At 31.8% G+C, this 20544-nt stretch overlaps 1 protein-coding gene across 1 annotated transcript in view; it reads left to right on the plus strand.

Moving 5' to 3' along the window:
• Positions 1-5374, plus strand: part of LOC124362974 (low-density lipoprotein receptor-related protein 4-like) — a 52416-nt gene extending 47042 nt beyond the window's left edge. Inside the window, exons 29-30 of the mRNA XM_046817896.1 lie at positions 578-731; positions 3065-5374. Of these exons, the coding sequence (XP_046673852.1) occupies positions 578-731; positions 3065-3223 (313 nt within the window). The 3' untranslated portion in view covers positions 3224-5374. The remainder of the gene's footprint in view (positions 1-577; positions 732-3064) is intronic.
• The last annotated feature ends 15170 nt before the right edge of the window (positions 5375-20544 follow it).

Genomic DNA, 20544 nt, shown 5'->3' on the forward strand with positions numbered 1-20544 from the left:
TAATGCCATTGCTGAATTTAGTATAGTAATACATTTTTTTATTAAGACAAACTTTAAAATGGCCAATTTATGGTAGTGGGAACAGACTATTGATTGGATAATGGATTAGGACATCGACGTTAGGGTGGTAAACATTAGGTTTATTTTCATTTAGAGTTGCCTGATATATAATTTTCATAAATACTTCCAAACACCTTTCATAAAGAAACTAAATTGTTATATTATACAACTTAACTATATTTTTTTAATACTACTTTTAAAAACTCATCATCCTGTCCATGCTTGCATGGAAATATAGAATAAATTAAAGATTTTAACTAAACCAGTTTAGCGAAGGCTTTCATGCAGTCCTCCTCCAAAAAATTGAACTTCATGTCTAAAGGGTTCTTGTGTCATGAACATTATCTGGTTAAAGTCATCGAACATTTTACTCAATTTATTGAGATGCCTTTCGTTTCTTTATCTTTTTTGTTCTGTATTCTTCAAATTGGCTGTATTGCCTGTGATTACCTTTAAGTCTTAAGCCCATTTCTGTTGAGTGTCAGTAGAAAGGAAACCTGATGGTCTGTTGTGTCAGACGCAGAAGGCAGTCCAAGAAATACCTGTACACAGGAGGGCGCAGTGTGCTCACTTTCTCTAATCCAAACTACAGCACTTCAAGTGCAGAGCAAGTCACTCACTCGGACAAACGCTCACACTTCTGGCGCAAACTCAAATATGACAAGTCACAGGTCAGTAATCTATTGTCTGAGCTTATAGTAGAGCTCATTTGAGCTTGGTGGAAATGGACTCAGTTCGGAAAACCAAATATCTGGATCAAACATAAATTGCTTTAAAATATCTCTATAACTAACTTTATATGGGTAAAAATATTGAAATTTACCTTACAATAATTTATTTTTTTTAGTTTTAATGGGACAGTGTTACACTAAGACGATAAGTACTATGTATAAAAAACTGTACCTATAACAGATAAGTCTCCACCAATAAAAGTACCAGTTGAAGCAAACAAAACAAAATAACAGTTAAGTGTGTGCAGAATAGACTAAAATATCAATTTGGATACCAATGAAAGACTTCAATATCCACAATTTGCTATAGCAACTATGGATTGCACACCTTCCCATAAAATATACTTACATACTAACACATTTCACAACACTAGTGTAATCCTGTACTGTGGTGTGCAAAGTAGCATGGTCTATTGACTATCTTCTAAGTTTCCCGGTATAGGACACATCTCTAGTTTGTATACCTGGAGTATACAAAATAGTAAACAAAAACATTAATTGCTAGGGTTTTTAAGTTTTAGCAACCCGACATTGTGTTACGGCCTAGATGGTAAGACTAAAGGATGTATGACTCCAAAATCAATACAATTCTTCCTTGAACTAAAATGTAATTGTGGGTACATTTACATTGAGAAAACAAAACGGTTAGTACTTAAACAAGTTCATAAACACATTAGGCATACAAAACAGTCACAAAACCAACGAGCAATAGAATTTGATTAGAAAAAATGTACTTGGTGAAATTCCATATTACTACTAAAGAATAATAAGGAAAATTGTAAATAATTAAGAAAGAAAAATACAGCATTAAACTATTTAAAAGTTAGCTGCCTCTGATTAAGGGTATTGTATACTACTATATTTCAATTTTAAAATCTTTTCATATTGATAAATATGTTATTCTCAAAGGGAATAATATTCCCTAGAAATGTCTGTTAAGTACCGAAAGTAATTTTACAGAATAATTCAAGCATCCACACATGCGCATATATAAACGTAGTACTGCCTGCATCTGCATACATTGTATGCTTATCAGCAATGTTAATATCACATGTAATTTGGCAAGTTGACCTGCGAGTCAGTGGTAAGTGATAGTGCTGCCTCCGGTCTGCTAGTTACGAAGAAGAAACATCTTTCGAGATAGTAACTAATTGGGTAAAGAATAAAATTTCCAGAGTTCTGATCATAAATGTATATATTTGTTTTATTTAAGAGCGTTGGTTGCCAGTGCCGTATTTCTAATAAGGTCGACTAGGCCCGGGCCTAGTGTGGCAGATTTTTCCCAGAGAGGCTGCTTTAGATTTAGCCATGACTGGTGATTTACATAACAATCCTCTGATCATCACCACAAAAAAAATCTACACGTGCTGTGTGTGGGGATGGTGTTGGTAACTCTGCATGTTATAACTGAATATATGGCCCACTTAATAGCTACCTTACAGGCTCTACAGTGTAAGCAAATATGCAAACTCAGCATGCTGTACTACCTTTTTACAAAACATAATCCCACACCTGCCATTCACTGCTTCTGAGTCAGTCTCTTACAGCCATGTAAAGCTGGCAGTATGCAAACTTAAGTAACATCTTGTTGAATGCACTTATAATGAAGAAGTGATAATTCAAGTAGCTTCAGGAACAGATAACAAGTAGTACTTCTAGAAATGACTTGTAAGGTAAAATATTCACTGATGTTTTTCTTTCTAGAAATACAAATGTACTTTTGCATACTTTATAAGCCTAAGTAACATTTATTCAATATGAAAAGATTTAAAGGTGACAGCGCAATCATATACAATCACCCAGTAAAGAATTTATATTGGTTGCTGATTGGTTGAGCTTCAAACCTATCACCAGATAGCTCCATCCATCTCCACTTGCCTTTGTAAGCATCACTGGTTGAACCAGTTTTGGTTTAATATCAATTTACTGAAGTTTTTACAGAAAATTTGAAATATCTTAATACAGTAATTTGGTTAGCCATTTTTGGATGCAGTGTGAACCAAACAATTGTGTAAGATATTCATGACAATGATTTTAATCAAAGCCTAAGAACTAATGTCATATAGTAGTACTGGTCCTAATTTGTTTTCAAGTTGTGAAATTGAACACACAGTAGCTCTAAAAATGACATTTTTTTCTACTTCTAATTGAGGTACACTTGAATTAACAAAGAGTTCTTTGTAGATGAGGTTTCAATTAGTCGAACTCTGAATAATAACATTCAGTAAACTCTGAGCCAGCCATTGATATTGACTGATTGTTTTGTTTCCCAGGAGAGAGTCTACGACGTACACAGTGAATCAGACAAGCAGACAGCCAGCCCTGAAGTAGTATCACTGATCCCCGCCCCTCCTTCCCCTTCTCACTGTGCAGTTGACCATCACCCCTCCCCCTCTGATGGTGTTGATAACCCGAGCCTTAAGACAGGTTGAATTCCTTCCTTTAGCTATTTTCATCAACTATTTCTCCTCCTCCTCTCTTTCATTTCTCCTACCACCACACTTCCCCTACAGTGGACAACTCCAGCCCCAGATAGGTTGAATTCCTCACCACACCCCTCCCTCCTATCTTCTTCCAGTGACCATCGACTACTATCTCTACTCTGCTGCTGGTTGAATTACCTGATCTCCCTCTTCGTAACCACAAATTGCGATCTAGTGTCTACAAATCCAAAACACCTTTATTGAAATTAATTTCATTACCTGCTGAATAGTTTGAGTTTTACCCAAACTTTATGTTTTCTTTATAATGAATTTCAAATGAATGAATTTATAAAACTGTTATGGTCAGGATTGTTTTTATGGAAATTTTTTGACAAACCAGCTTGAAACTATGAAGAAAATATAAAACTAATATTGCAATGGTAAAGAATAATATTAGAACATTAATTTTGTTCCTTAGTCATTGCTGTTTTACAACAAGAAGGTATTATTTTCCTTTAGATAACACTATTTTTATGGCACAATTAATTAAATATTTGTTTTTATCAAAACTACAACAGGAATATTATGTGCCAGTGTAAAAGCACAGTTATGCCTGATGGACAAAATTAATAATTTCATGAGGGAAGACTAAAATAATGGCATTTGCAGAATATTTTACCTTCTTGAAAACCTATACTGTTATTTTTATATGCTAGTACAGTTCTAGTAAAAAAGTGAATAATTTAATGTAATTTTTATACATTATGAAAAGTGTTATTCTTTAAGATGATAAAAGTAGACAGGTGTAGCAGATCGCTAGTGTGGTGCGAGAGCGAAAAATACTCAGATGCCCAAGCCTGACTCAGCTATGAATGCTGATAAATATTGATTCAGAGTATAATTAAGTTTAATGTTAACAAATCCTGGAATTTGTAATCCTGGAAGTCCTTGATGTAATTTTAAAAGTAATCGTCTTGGGGTGTATAAAAATTGATGTTTTTCAATCATTTGTTAATAATTTAATAAATCAATGTAATTTTTACTAAAACGTTAAAGTCTTAAAAATTATTAGATAAGATTTTATGTGAGTGTAAATAATACTCTATATATAGTAGTATTAATGGTTAACTTTTAAAACTGTCCAAAATATTTATTTAAATTTATTGTAGTTCTCATTTGTTACTTTTAAAAATCACCATTGCTCAATGATAATTTTGATATTCATACAATTATTATTATTTAATATTGTATTTATTTTAATACAAAACATGTTTAACACAATTTAAGTATTAAAACTTAATTTGTGATAATTGACTTTTAATATAAGATTAAATATATTTTTCCATTCATAATGAATAAATGTAATTTTGGTTATTTCCATGTACATATAAAATATATCCTGAATTTTACTTTTGTTTTGTACAATTTTACTCAGTGGCTAAAAAACCAAGTTCATAATGTCAGTCATTGTACAGCCCTTGACATGGTTGACTATGAAGTTGGTTCGGTACGCAACAGTTGGTAGATTAAGTGTTAAAACAGCAGAACATTTCTCCAGTTGATCGAGTTACTCGGGGATGTATGTTCAAAATTGCTGTCTCTCAGGATCGGTAGTATGAGTCTACTCTGGTTCATACAGTCAATCATTGTATAGCCCTTGCCATGGTTGACTATGAACTTCGCCTGGAATACAATAGTTGGTAGATATAGTATTGCATACAGCAGAACATTCCTCCAGTCGATCGAGTTATTCGTTGATATATGTTCGTAGCTGCCATCTTTAAGGATCAGTAGTATCAGTCTACTCAGATTTATGTAGCCAATCATTGTACAGCCTTGACATGGTTGACTATGAACTTGGCCCGGAAAGCAACATTTCACAGGGTTGCAGACAGCGGAACATTCCTCCAGTTGATCCGAGTTACTCGGTGATCTATGTTTGTTGTTGCCGTCTCTCAAGATCGGTAGTGTCAGTCTACTCAAGTTCACAGCTTAACTTAATATTATTTTTAGATCACAAGACGATACACCTAACCGCATTACAATTGTAACAGTTTTTAATTATCTTCATTTGGCTGTGAAATAATATTTTATGGATTGTTTTATTTTTGTGATGTAACCTGTTTTAATAAATTGTAACCATCATCTCTTTTTTTAAGTAAAATCCTTAAAAGTATTATTATTTAAATGAGTTTGTTATTATTCCTAAAAGTTAATAAATAAATCAATTCATCTTTGGCTTCTTGCATTTGTAAATATTTTTGCTAGTTCAATTAATTTATTGGAGTTTGGTTTTATCTTATATAAAATATATTATTCAGTTTAATATAAGTGTATAAAAATAATATGAGATATGATTATTTGCTGGTAAAGTTATAATTTTAATTCACTGATTACAAAACTGTGTAAAATGATTTCAAGTATACCAAAGAGTATATTAAATCTTTATACAAAACCAATACGATCGTTTGTTTAAATGTACGAGAATATGCCAGGTTTTGTACAAGCCATTGTGTATGTGTTCCAAAACGTAAGTGGATTGTCATAAATTAAAGTTAAATAATGATTAACTACTTGTGTAATTAATTATTATTATGCCATAATTCAAAGCTATAAATTTATTTTTATAGACTTGATCTTCATATTAAAGACGTGTAAAGAAACTTGTACTATAAGAAGAGAAAGGTTACAGTTATCTGTGCTCAAGTCATGTATCACTCTCTATCAGCACACTGTACATGAACATTATAATTTTGTTAGCTCAAAGTAAGCTCAAAAGTTAACTGTTGATGAGTCACGTATTTTTCATATTTTTATACCACACATGATCGCTTATGAGTAGAGTTTTGCTTCTGTTAAGTTTTCAGCACTGCTGTCCTCACCGGAAGAACTGAAAGATATGTTCTGCATTGAAGGCTGTGTATTATTATCATTATAAGTATTTATACAACCAGTAATTTTAGTATTTAAAATTAATAGTCAAACAAACTGTTGGGTGCAGAAACGAATTTTCTAGGCCTATTGTTGCACTCATTTCATTCAATCCTCTACAAGAACAGACATCCTGTAGTATATTACTTTATTTTTATTAGATACTAGGTTATATAATACTGTTTATGAACAAATAAATCCATACATATATTATTTTATGTAGCATATTTGCTCAAATGATGTATGAAATTTGTATTTTTAAAATGTTGGGTTTGAAAATATGGATAAAATTATATAATTTTCATAATAAAATGTTGGAATATACAGAATGTGCAATGTATCAAAACACCACCCTTTCTGGGAATTGTCCATAAGGATAGATGCTGTAAATCATTAATATAGATCTTAGTAAATTTAAAATGTTATGATATAAAAACATTATTGATGTTTTAATTCCCAAAACATAAAATGTTACAAAATTTTGAATTTGTACTTAAGATTTATAGTAATATAAAACTGACAAATAGGTTAATTTATTCATGGTGGTGAATTACAAAAAAGATTTACACATTGAGTCTTGTAAGTTGAATCATGTGTAATTAGTTTTATTAAAACTCCAAACTCAGATAAGAAAATATTTTCAACAAAATCCATAAATTATATCTTATTTAAATTTGTAATTTTAAATACATATTAATACTAAAAACTCAGTCATTTAAAAAATATTCAAGATAATACCCTAAGTACAGATTGCGTGTGACACAGAACTAATAATTATTTAGAAATTAAATAAGCAATATTAATATTATTTTTGTAAATAAGGAATTATTGAAAGGTTTTCAATTAATAGAATTGAAATTATAGAAATGTGTTGATATGACTTTACAAGTATTGAATTATATTGTAATTAAATTTACCTGTTTGAATGGTTTCAAATGGATATATTTATCTAATAAAATAGCAATATATTTTGACTTAAGTATAATTTTAATAAAGTTCCAAACTTAATTGAAATTAATTGGATTGTTTAAAAGTTATAGATTTCAAAAAAAGGTTGTTAAAATACAAAAAATTATTCAGGACAAGTTCAGTTCCTCACAATTAAATGTTTAAAACAAGTCATATATCCAGCAATAACATTTATTATCATAATCTTTGGTAATATTGTGCATAAGTTCCCATCTGTTGTAGAGGTTTGGTAAAAAAAATGAGATCTTTTGAGTGGAGCAGCAAATACAAATTAGAAATTTGAACAATTACACAATTAAAGAGCAGTTAGAATAGAAAAATACTACTTAACATGTTTCCTTTAATATCGCAACGAATATTATCTATTATGAATAATCAAATACAAATTAGTATTTTTTTTATAAATAATAAGGTTTGCTTACCTCCACTGCAGGTCTAAAACAACATTGAACTAAAATGCTTTTATTAAGGTCTCCATTCAACCCCTACTACTGGTCTAAGACATCTGTCCAGTTGTAGATCAATAAACAAGTAAGTGTCCAAACAACCCCTGAGATCTTTGTGCGTGCAAATAAAAAATAGTCTTATTTTAAACCAGTTGTATGATAGAATAATTCCTACAGTCACAGTTCTCATGTCATTTTCTCCTTCATGTCATTATAACTCATAACAAGTTCCTATCAAAACAGAAAAATGTACACAAAGATCCATCCAAAATGTACAAGTACTATCTGGTCCAATTACAAAAGGTCCACGAAGCTGAGAAAAGTGTGTCCATAGTATTCATGAGAAAGTTCAAATTCAAAATGGTAGTTTTCAAAAAGTATTGGTTTTTACCATTACTGATAAGTATTTGTTGTTGTAATACTCAAGTTTAAAATCACAATGTTTGCTTTAAACACGTTTAATGTTCTTAAGGAAATAGGTGTCAATCATGTTACCACCTACTATGTTGAACTTATTCGTCAGTTTGAAAAGTTCCAGAAAAATACTGGTCTTGTTTTGATGGTAGCCCATCTTTGTATACATACATACATACATACACAACATACCACAAGTTGTGACCACTTCAGATTCGGACATTGAAATTGATCACAAATTATATAGATATTCCTCAGGCATACTCTTCTGAAAGATTCGATAAACAAGAAATAAGTTCAAGAACTTTTGCCTAAAAAGAGTACTTTCCTGAAACTACCATTATCAGCTATGAACCACATACAGCCAGTTTAGCCATCTACTTGAGAAAGATGTTAAGAATTGAAGACAACTCTATATAATGAGGATAATGTTTTTAAAGATCAAAATATATTTAACCACAGAAAACTTCTCTACAGATCATAACATGTAGAGTGTAGCTTTATATTTTATAATAGGAAGCCCAGACTGACATGAATTTGTACAACTGAATGCTAAATTATAAGAACCAAAGATCTTGTGAATCAAATTTATTTATCTCTATTTTCAATCTTCCGCCATAAAAACTCTATACTTCTGATTTTACTATGTAGGCAATGTTATGGATGAGTAACATAAGAAAACAGCCAACAGGTTTTGGAAACCAGATCCCTTCTGTCATTAAATGGAAAGTTGTCTGGAGATTTTGATTTTTCACAGTGACTTTTTAAGGAATGATGAAGGACATCTCAGTCTCTAGGAAAAGGTTTCCTCTGGTGCACCTATTGGAATCATCCGACTTGTGTGGAGTCCAGAATATTCTTATAATGAGATGTAAAGGAGTGTTGATATTTTTAAAACCATCATCACTTTATTTAAGCGATTAATAGTCTGTTGGAACTCACAAGCGTCTAGGTTTGGTGTAGCAAGGTTGGTAGAAGTGCAGGGATAGGATTTCTTCAAATGACAAGATGCTTGGTGACATTGTGTCTAGGTAAACATTCCTCCATGGTATCTGGGTTAATACATTTCCAAACAAAAACAAATTTGCAATCAATATAAGTCCAACTTCCATGAAAATGAAATGGACTTAAATCATCTCCATTTGAATCTAAAAATTAATGTCTGGTTAAGTGTAATCTATACATTTTAAGACTTCTAAAAATACACTAAAAACAGGAAAAGGATCAATCCCACTTTAAATAAATTGTGTAATATAACACCAACTAAACCAGTTATATACTGGAAGCAAGTTTTTGTTGGTTAAAATGATGTTTACTTAGATTATTTCTGTGGTTAGACTGCTTGTGATATGGATAAAGTCTTTTACATAAAAATTATTTCTGTGGTTAGACTGCTTGTGACATGGATAACGTCTTTTACGTAAAAATTATTTCTGTGGTTAGACTGTTTGTGACATGGATGAAGTCTTTTATGTACAAATTATTTTGTGGTTAGACTGCTTGTGACAACGGATAAAGTATTTGACATAAAACGATATACCAACCATACTACTAATATTTTTGGCACCAAGGTTTGTGGTTTTTTTGGTGTTTAAGGTTTATTACTTAAGAGTTTTTAGTGCACACTAACTATTATGTGCATTAATAACTGCACCCTTTGTAAAGTTGAATAGTGTATGACACTGAATTTCTCTTTTAATGACTGAGGTTTAGGTGGTTTCTTACATTTTTTGTTGAATATTATGTACGATTTATGGTGACTGAGATATTAAAGATATCAAAACAAAACGTGAAATATTATTTTATTTTAGAATTGTTTTTCAATGATGGGATTACTGTCAGCAAATTAAAATTAAAATGTATTATAATCTTATTATATTTAACTAACTGATTGTGACAACATTTACAGCATTTTTTAGTGTTGTGCAATAGTTTAAGTTTAATAAAAAAAACTATATTGTAGTGTCTTGAAAATATTACCATATTACAGTATTATGTTGATATTTGCTGTTCCACTAAACGTGAGCACTCTAGGCCTATGGTTTGTTGAGACCATCCAATCCATGTTAGTATCTTGCACTTTTATTTTTGTAATGTTTGTCAATATACGTTAGTGTATAGTTAAACTCATCAAGTAGTGCGAGAGTTGTGTGCCAGTTGAGTGGTATGATCTGTGTTTGTTGTGTTCACGTGGGTTTTGCATTAGCTCAGTACTGTACTCATGATCTCCTGTGTCATTGCTATTTGGATAGAATTTTGTTTAAAAAAATAGTTTAAATTGGTCAATCTCCAGGCAAGTAAAGTAAAATGAAATCTATGTGTTCAAACAATGAAAAGAAGAAGCCTAAAGAATATGGTTGGCGTATAATTAAAATCTGTGTAGCAGGGATTTGGTGCAGTTTTTACTTGGATGAGAATCCAATGCTTGAGGTTTTAACGAGTCCATTAAAATAAACTCAATCCATTAAATAATCTCAATTTAGTACAGTAATAAAAAGTTAATTTTGAAATTACTTTCTTTCAGATGTAACATAATGTTTTAATGTAAGAATAGCTCAAATTACAATTCCTTGGCTAAAAATATTGTTATTTTTCAAAGGCAATGTGAATATTTTGAATGGTTCAAGAATGAAGTTCATTCAATAGATTTATGTTTTAGTATTTAAAAATACATACCATTAACTTATTTTTTTATACAAACCATTGAAGTCCGTCTTAATTTTTTCACTGAAATTGAAAAAATTAGATCAGAAAAAATATTTTTAATTTTATATCTAACCACGAACGTCAATGCTAGAGAAGCCTGTAAAATTAAGATTAAAATAAGGAACAAAAAGGTTTCAATATTTTGTTTATTAATAGAATTAAAATGATAATTACTACTGATTATATCATTATTTTCTTTACTTCATAGACAATGAAAAATATTTAAAAAAATGCAAAACTCTAAAGAATTAAACAAAACACAAGTAAAAATGATTCCTCATGCATCAAAGTGCTCATTCACCGTGTGAATATATATTAAGTGATTGAACATGTATGTATTTATGAGTAATTTTTAAATAAGGTCACGACTAGAATTATATATAAAATAGTCATTTCTACCATGTAAGTACATTAGATATCTATCATCCCTTTATAAATGTATTAATAAAGAATTATTATTTGTAAATTACCTTTCAATACTTAGGTTTGTTATTTTTAAGGTGGAAATAGATTTATGTTTGCATTTGGTACATGGCTCAGGGCCGAATGCATTCATAAATGCAACATTAGAAGTGGGTGTCAGTCTTCCTAACAATGCTTTTAGGTTGTGTTGTTCAAGTGTCTTCCAAGATCTTTTTGTTCATCACTTGGTTGTTGTGAAAATGTTCAACGTTTTTATAGTTAATTCCATATTATTGAATTTTATTGCTTCCAATATGGGTTAGTTCAAATGTTGTTGTCAGAAATACAAGTAAATTCTGTTAAAAACGAAATATACATGAAAATATAAGGGTATTCTCAGATAAATTACAACTATAGCACAACATTATGTCATACAATAATAGTAACATTTTAATAATAAAATATGAACACCAACCAGAATTAATTTATTACACAATAATCTTAAATTATTCTATTCAGTTAAAACATGCACAAACTAACTGAATTTAATATTGTAAGAAACAGCAATGTGTTGATAAACAGGACATTTTAAGTAATGCAATTTCAAACCCACAATTAGTCAATTAACTTAAAATTAGAGTAACAGAAGTTGATTAATTACTAATATGATTGCAAGTTTAATTTCAAACAATATTGTAATTGTCAACTGAGAAATTATTTATCAAACATTTTGAGGTGCTATACTTGTGATTTATGGGAATAAAATAAAGCTGCAAACAATTTTACTTTTTTAAAGTAATCATATTTACCTTATTACAATTTTTAATGTAACTTGTTATGAATTATGTAATATAAAACATGCAAAATTGAATTAGGTGATTGATTCAACATCAAAGCAATTAAGACTTAAAAGAGGTTGCCAAAACCAAGTATATAATGTAGTGTCCAACAGTATTGTGATGTTTGCAACAAATCAATTCAGTCTGTTAAACCTTATTGCTCAATCCAATTACAATAATCTTTTTTTACAAATAATTATAATTATACTTTTACCCATCAATATTAATTGTTCCTTCATAACAATAATAAAAAGTACAATAATTTTATACAGTTCCACCTTAAAAATATGTTAGTTGCACAGATAGGTAGGTGTTTCCAGAAAAATTGTGACTATTTTGTTTGTTCCAATTTGTGTTACAAATTAAATTTAAGGGTGCTCGTTTTCAAACAAATTGTAAACTATGACAGTAATGTCTGTCTGTGTGTAAAAACTATTTTTGATGAAAGACTGTGAAATAAATATGTTTATGTCACAAAGGTGTTTTTTTGTCCCGTGTTTAATTAATTACATTCTTTTTAATGAAAATAATATGTAGAGAACATAAATTTGACTAATAGTTAGACTTTTAGTCAGATACAAGAGATATTATATGGGGACTCTGCCTTAGCACCCCCTGGGCTTTGACGTCACGCTTTGGGTGTGCTTATTCAGTGCATGGAGAAGGTCAGTGATTTAGCACTCTTTTCGGATATTTTCCATCTTTAATGTTACAAAAATTAAACACTGCATTTCGAGGACTGGAGTATTCCTCAGTAATACATTTTAAAGAAAGAACCCATGTTCATCCTTCTGTTTATGAAATTTAACAGGTTCTGAAAGCTGTTTTCATGAAGATAATGTTTAGCTGCATACTTGTATATGTTTTTAATATTGGAAAGCATACAAAAATTAAAAAATTGAAATTGGATACACATGAAAGTAATCCTTTTGATAGCTTCCAAACAACTATAACACTGTATAATTATTTATATTTTAAAAGGAACATGTACAATATAAACTTCTTTTGACAAGTAAAGTCCAGTCTGTCCAGGCTTCCTATTGCCTAAAATGTCTGATATATTCTAAAAACCTTTCTAAACATATAAATAAATCCTTTTCTATTCTCAACTTTGTATGTATTTGGTTGCAAAGGCCAGTTAAACTAACATTTTAGTTAGTGTGTTAATTCAGATTAAATATGATAATGTAAAGGGGTAACAACCTTACGTATTCATGGAGTTGCTGTCATGAAGATACAAATTATTATCAACAACTCATGGAGTTGTTTCTTTGAAGACTAAATTCACGAAATCTCTAAACTCCGCTACTATCTCGCTGTCAGTAAGTGCAGTGCAGAGTCGTCACCAGAGCGATATTTGAGCCATTTATTGAGTATCTTGTAGCGGAGTGACATAAATAATATGCTTGGTTTATGCGTTGTTACTAGCTGTAAAGTGCTGTAACACATGGTCACACTGATCTAATAAACATACAACTTAAGTCAGTGCAGCTTACTTGACTAAACTAATAAATAATTTACCTGCAGTTTTATATAAATAAAATATTGTTCATTGGTACAATGTGGCTATTTTTATTTTATAAAGCTCGCAATAGTCATATTACAGTATTTTCTTTACAGACAGGAAAATGAAAAATTGTATAGATCCCAGAGTTTCCAATAAAACAGGAAATTCCAAGTATTTCAAGGGATAGTAGTGTACTGTAAAATGTAAAATGCTATAAAATTAAATTTAATGAACAAAATGTGAATATATACATGTAAGATACCCATAATTGGGGCATTGTGGCACAGAATATTTACATAGCTGAAGGAATAAAAAAGGAGTGACTGGGCTAGTGATTATAACAGTAGTGTTAGTACAAGATCTAATAAAACATTTGCATTCACTACTATACAATTGAAACAAATGAGTGCAGCGAATCCATGACCATTGCAAATAGGAGGTGCTTAATCAGGAAATGGACGCTGAATAAAGACCCACTCCCCCTATTCCAAGGGTGTGCTTATTCAGAGCATGGACACAGCCACTGCACTGATTTAGCACCCTCTTTCATGACATCAAATTGATGTCACGAGCAAGAGGTGCTATGTCCAGGGGTGTTAAACCAAGCGCACCGGTTAGATGGTAGGAACAGTGCTGGATTTATAGATTTTGAAAACCTAGGGTGTTTTTGTGTGGCCTCTGTATGCCTTTTGTTATCTGAATTTAAAATTGTTATTATATAAGTATAAATCTTTAAAAGTAAAATCACTACCAACCACAATAGGACGATCTGAAATGGCCCTAAATTGGTATACCTTTACAAATTGGACGGTTAGCCGCTATCACATTGAAAGCATGCTTGGGCAAGTAAACTGAGCGCTCACACTTGGAGATGTCGTGACAAGTTTGTGCCATTCATATTGATCACCATTGGCAAGTGCATGTTTGGACAACTTTGTGTTGCCTCTTTTAGGAAAAACTTGTCTCTTCAGGCAAGCATGCTCATCCCTCCAGAGGGCATTAAAACAGTAACATGATCACTAGTGTACTTTATTTATTGTTATTTATCTTTCACCAGTTCTCAGCATGGATACTGTATTACACATAGCTGCAATCTAAGGAAAAAGAGTAATAAGGGGCCCAACTTCAAAGCTACACATCAACAGAGACCATATTTAAAGTCGAGGATATTCCTTCATTTTCTGCTTTGCCTGCAAAGTATTCATTTACCCACTACCCTCCACCCCCTCAAAATGATTCAGCATCCACCAATAAAAACTTTAAAACATTGTTTTTAAGAAGAAATTTCTTAACTTCCGACAATTCATTTTAATTATTCTTGTGTCTGGTTATCTATGTTCTGACAGAGTACTAGCACCAGTACATATGTCTGACTGTCTCGTATAAACTGGTAGAAACATCACTACTTGTGACTGTCTACTTGCAGACAATTGAGAACAAATTATCGTGTTTCTAGCTGGCTTCGTAGTGTCAAAGAACTATATAAGTCATGGAGCACTGGCAAAGAAAATACGCATTGTTCTTGCAGGTTTTTGTACTTTTTCTGTTCTATACTTATAGCAAGTGCTAATTTACTTTCAGTTACTTGGGGAAAATGAACTTTATTCAATGTAACAGAACAAGAAAGTTTATTTAATATAAACGTGATGTGAACTGCTTTATTTTCATTAACTATGATCCTCCATGTCTTCAACCAATTTGTAATTACATCTAAACTCTGTTGTAAGTAATGAGATACTCGAACACAATCTTTATGGACTGACAAAACAGCAGTATCACTCCGAAAGTTGCAACTTGAGAATGTTCATTTTCTGGAAGGTCAGAGGTATGTAATAATTATAAATATGGACCAAGTACACTATCATGAGGAATTTCGATTCTACTGAGTGAAGCAGATAGAATTTTAATAGTGAAAAATAGAATGGGACAACAACTTCTTAATAATTAACAAACGCTTGATTGACATCTAAGAAGGTAGCTGAAAATAACTGTTATTTTCTAAGTACTCCCATGTCATTTCAACTTCTCTACGAACTTATTCTATTGTGCTATGTTTCAACCTTAAACCAAACTAATGAGCAAGCACTGCAGGATCCTTATCAATTTATGAGGATTGTCTCTTCAACTACTCTCTTTACAACACCGTTCTTCATCGAGTAGATAAAATAAAGGACCTTGGCGTCATCACAACACCAACTCTTCACCCTGCTGAGCACATCCAATACATCTGTAATAGAGCAAACTCAACTCTTGGATTTATCTTCCGCTCTACTCGTAATCTTTCAGTAGACGCCCTGCTGATCCTCTACAAAGCACTTGTTCGTCCTCTCCTGGAATACAACTCTTCCATCTGGTCACCTTCCCAAGAAGGACTCAAAACACAACTTGAAAGAGTTCAGCATCGTCTTGTCAGAACAGCTGGGTTCAGAGATGGCCACCACTACATGAATGTTCCAATTGCTGGTTATCAACTACAGCATGGCCTTGCTCCTCTTGAGGCTCGTAGAAAGATACATGATCTTATCTTTCTCCACAAGATCATCATCGGAAGCATTGATTGCCCGCAACTACTCAACAAAATCTACTTCCATGTTCCTGGGCATACGAGACTGCGAGACACCTTTGCAAGACTGTACTACTCAACGACCTACCAACAACAGAGTACGATACCTCGACTTCTACGCAGCGGAAATGAGATGGGACATCTTGTTGACTTCTTCGCCACCAGCCCTGCTAGATTTCGAGAAGAAATCATCAAATTAGTATATGGCACTCTATAATTCTGTTTCAACTATACCTTTTTTCTGTTTTTACTCGCCTTTTTTAGTAGTACTTTGTTATATATTATAGTCTTTGCATTTAAATTGTTCGATATTGTTGTTGTATTTTATAGTTTATTGATTATTTCATGTACATGTATGTAATGGTATTGTAAAAGTGGCGATTGCCGTGGAAATAAATAAATGAAATGAAATAAATGAGGGTAATCTTCTCAGAAGAAGCTTTCCAAACAGTTTTTAAATAATAGGTAAGAGGCTTATTGGTCTATATGAAGTCAGCTATGAGAGAGGTTACCCTGGTTTTAGTATTAGCCAGCAACGAATTGGTTTATCATCTGGCGAATTTTGACCTCGATACGTAAGTCGAAACCGACACTGCATACTTACAATCGATTCAATGATGCGTATCAAACACACTGTCTCTTTTTGCGCTGTAGTGTAAACATTGTACACTCGCGACTAGCACCAGGCGTGTCAGTCACAATAGCGGACTGCCTCGTGCAGCTGTTTTACGCATACCAAGGTCACCGTTTCCTCCAATGATACACGGCAAACAAAACGTAATTATTTCAATTTCAATTAGACGCTTACATCGCTTGTTTCTCGAAGACACTGTTTCCCTATCTTGTCAACTTTTGGAGAACGCTGTAAGGGCATAGCCTCTGGCAGAACAAAGCAAACTATTAATAAAGTAGTCAGTAGCACTCTGTAAATCCTCAGCCCTTTTCAACTGGATGTTTCAATTCACATTTTCATCTAATGAATCACGAAATCGAACCCAATTAGTAAATTTGTAGTATAACATTTCACTTAACCGTTTGTGAAATACGACTGTGCTTAAATTAAGATAATCGGCGAATATACAGGATGCCGATTAAGGTAGGATTCGAATATCTGTGTAGTTTTGATTAATACATTCTGTAACAACAAGATCTAACAGATCTGGATTTTTTCGCGTATTACTAGAATTAAGGTTCACCCGTAGAAAAATTATTGAAATGATTATCATTTAGAACCTTCAATGTATGTGGTCTTATAGGAGTGGTCAATCGAGAACCCCATTATTGATATGTCGCGATGTAATCACCTTCTGCTATAAATTTTCTCCCCCATGTAGTGAAAACCTGTTCAAATTATTGTTTAGTTGTAACTTGTCTAGGGGGACAATAAATGGCTGAAAATGTAATAGATCCTAACCAATATTCAAGAACAATGCTAGAAACCTGAAGGGGATTCTCTCATAATGTTTGTGTCTTTTACTAAAATGCTAGTACCCTCATGGGCCGTGTTGTCAGGATGATTAGTATATTATAATGTGTAGTTTGAAATGTTTAAATAACTCATATCATAAGTGACTTCAGAAGAATATTCATTTTATACTATAAACAGTAGTAGTGAACAAATTATGTAACGTACTGATCTGTTCTGCTTATTTAGATAAAATATTCTCAAATTGTTCAAAAGATTGTGAGTTAAGTTAGACAAACCTTCAGATTCATCCATGTGTCCGTTCGATTTTTGTTCCTCTGGAGAAGAACTGACGTATATATGAAGGGGATACTGTTGAAGGTTTATCGCGAACCTTTATCATGATCCTGGGAATATTGAGAATTTTTATTCAGAAAATGTAGTCTCCCATATAATACTCCTAGTTACGTGGTTTATCTAGAAACGCAATTAGGTAGGTTGGCTTACTATACCATCAAATTAAATTTGAATTATATTTGCCAATTTTTGCAAATGAATGAAAACAGATTACCACATATACAAATAAGCAATGAAGTAATTAACGATACATAATAATTGTGTAAAGAATAGAAAGTATCGGGCAAAAAATGTGAATTTGATATAGATTTTACTAATATTAATAGATTAAAGTCACAGTTGATAAGCATGACAGAGGAAGTGAGAAGCTGGTGGTGAACAGATTATTCTGGAAGAGTCATAACATCGTCAGCAATACTTAGCTCTTGAACTTGATCTCGGCAACGGAAACTTCTTTCATGACGGTTACGGGATCGGCACTACATTTTGGACAATCCAAATTAGAGCTAAACTAGTGAATTTGAATTTTAAACCTTGATTTAACTTTGAGTGCCCTCTTTGTAATCTTTAGGAAAGTTAGTCTTTCGTTTTGAGTGTAAATATACGGTTTTGGACGAAGTGAGAACTTCGTGGTCTGTGTCAAGGTTATTAAATTTTTTTTTTTTTTTTTTTTTTGACTTTAATTTATTTACAATCTGTTTATATACAACAAACAATAAGTAAATTTGATGATAAATCTTAAGGACATGGTTAATCAAAGTTCATTAACCTTAATTAACATAAACATTTAAGAGATTGTTCATCTTTAAAATCGATCAGCTAAGTTTAAGAAATCATGTCTTTTTAGCCGAAATTGATGGTCACTGTTGTCCAGCAGATTAATAGCCAAGTAGTTAGGATGAGAGTTTATTATTTATTCCTCCTTATTAAATTGGGAGGAATAAATTAACGTGATAATCGGAGGTGGGGGATTTGACTAGTCTTTTCAGGGTTTATGAAAGAGGTTTGTAAACAGGATTTTTGTACAGGAGTCTCATTTGTAAGAAACATTTATTCAACTTAAAATTGTCAATGTCTTAAAGATTAATTCGATCTCGCCACTCTTTAGCACACTAAGCACACCACTCTAAATTTATTATATATATATATTTGTCATTTGGTATTTTTCAAGAGTTACGAGATCGCGTTTTTTTTTTGTTTTTTTGTTTAACTGTTAAAAATTAACAATAATGGCACTTTTAACGTTGTGTTAGCAAACCCCGCATATGGCTCACGGGCAATTGATATTGAGTGTTTGTTTATACACTCAGTTCCATGCCTGGCACCTAATTATATAATATTAAGTATAAAACACTTTTTCTTCATCTTCTATTTTCTAAGTGTCAAATCAAATCAGGAAATGAAAATTTCTTCTCATCGAACAAGTACGTATTATTTTGTGTGAAACTCGTTCCTTCATTGAAGTTACTATTTGAATATAGACTAGTAGACTGCTTCTCTGAAGTTATGTTAATGCAGAGTAAATATTCTACCTCATTAAAAAATGTACCCAATGCACCCTTATTTTGCCTTTAATAGCACCCAAGAAAGTTAAATCATCTCTACAGTGACAAAATCCTATTTCCTCGTGTACTGCAGCAAAAGTTCTAGAGATATTTAGTTGTGATATTTATACCAGTATTGTGAAACGAAGGCACTTCCAAAGACCCCTTCCACACATCATATTACGGTATATACAAATTCCTGCCACAATCACTGTAGAAATGACCAGAGAATGTCATTATATCACTAAAATAGGATAATATTGAAAGACTTTACTGTTAGACGCTGTAGAACAAACTGGTTTTCCGAGGTTGTAATTAGAGACTGAAAACAGGGATATGCAGGTTTAATGCCAACGAATTAAGGCGACCATAATATGCTACAGAACCATATTCAAGTATGGAGCGAACAACATACTTATACCAGGTCATATAGGGGTTTAAATCTCTGTTTGGGGTTGACCTTTGAATAAAACTAAAGAAAAATCTAACTTTAGTCACACAGTAAAGAATGTATTTTTAAGGATTAAGAGTAGCCGGCATGATAAGTCCTAAATTTCACATACTTGAAACTCCTTTCATGTTAGGTCTATTTATTTTCTAGTCTTAATAGTTATATGTAAACAAATAAATGTAATCATTCGATATTTTAATTCAATCTCATTCTCTTCAGCCAAGCAGCGATGTTGTCTACTGAATGCTGGAGTGCTTAATGATCTTAGACTTCTTGAAGAAACATTGATATTATGAGCAAACATTATGTGACCTGAATTGAGTACGTCGCCAAATGCTTTAATGTTTTAAATATTTCCAGGTAAATAAAATAAAATTAAGGTAAAATTAAATATTTCGTTAACAGTTAACCATATTGTTTGGTGCTATTTGTATTTTCAAACATTACCCACTCTCAATAACATTGTTAGACATTATGTGACATGTAAACATTAATAAGGAGTTAGGAAGAATTCCAAAAGCTTTAACAAATTCCGATTTTTACATAATTCCATTTTTACTTTCACAATCTTTTCCATCTTAGAGAGAAAAAATACTTACTTTTCATACAACGAGTCGACCTACAAACAGTAAGACCCAACAAACATCCCCACTACTCGTGAAAATATTCACTTGCATAAATTAGTGTTTTAAACTCAAGAATGTCATGAAAAATTGAGCAAGTTCTTCTATACGTAGTAACTTGTGAGTTCTTACACAGACTATTCATTCTGTTTTTAAAAAGTTTGAAACTCTTT

This window comes from Homalodisca vitripennis, chromosome 5 (assembly GCF_021130785.1).
Source record: "Homalodisca vitripennis isolate AUS2020 chromosome 5, UT_GWSS_2.1, whole genome shotgun sequence".
Taxonomy (NCBI): domain Eukaryota; kingdom Metazoa; phylum Arthropoda; class Insecta; order Hemiptera; family Cicadellidae; genus Homalodisca; species Homalodisca vitripennis.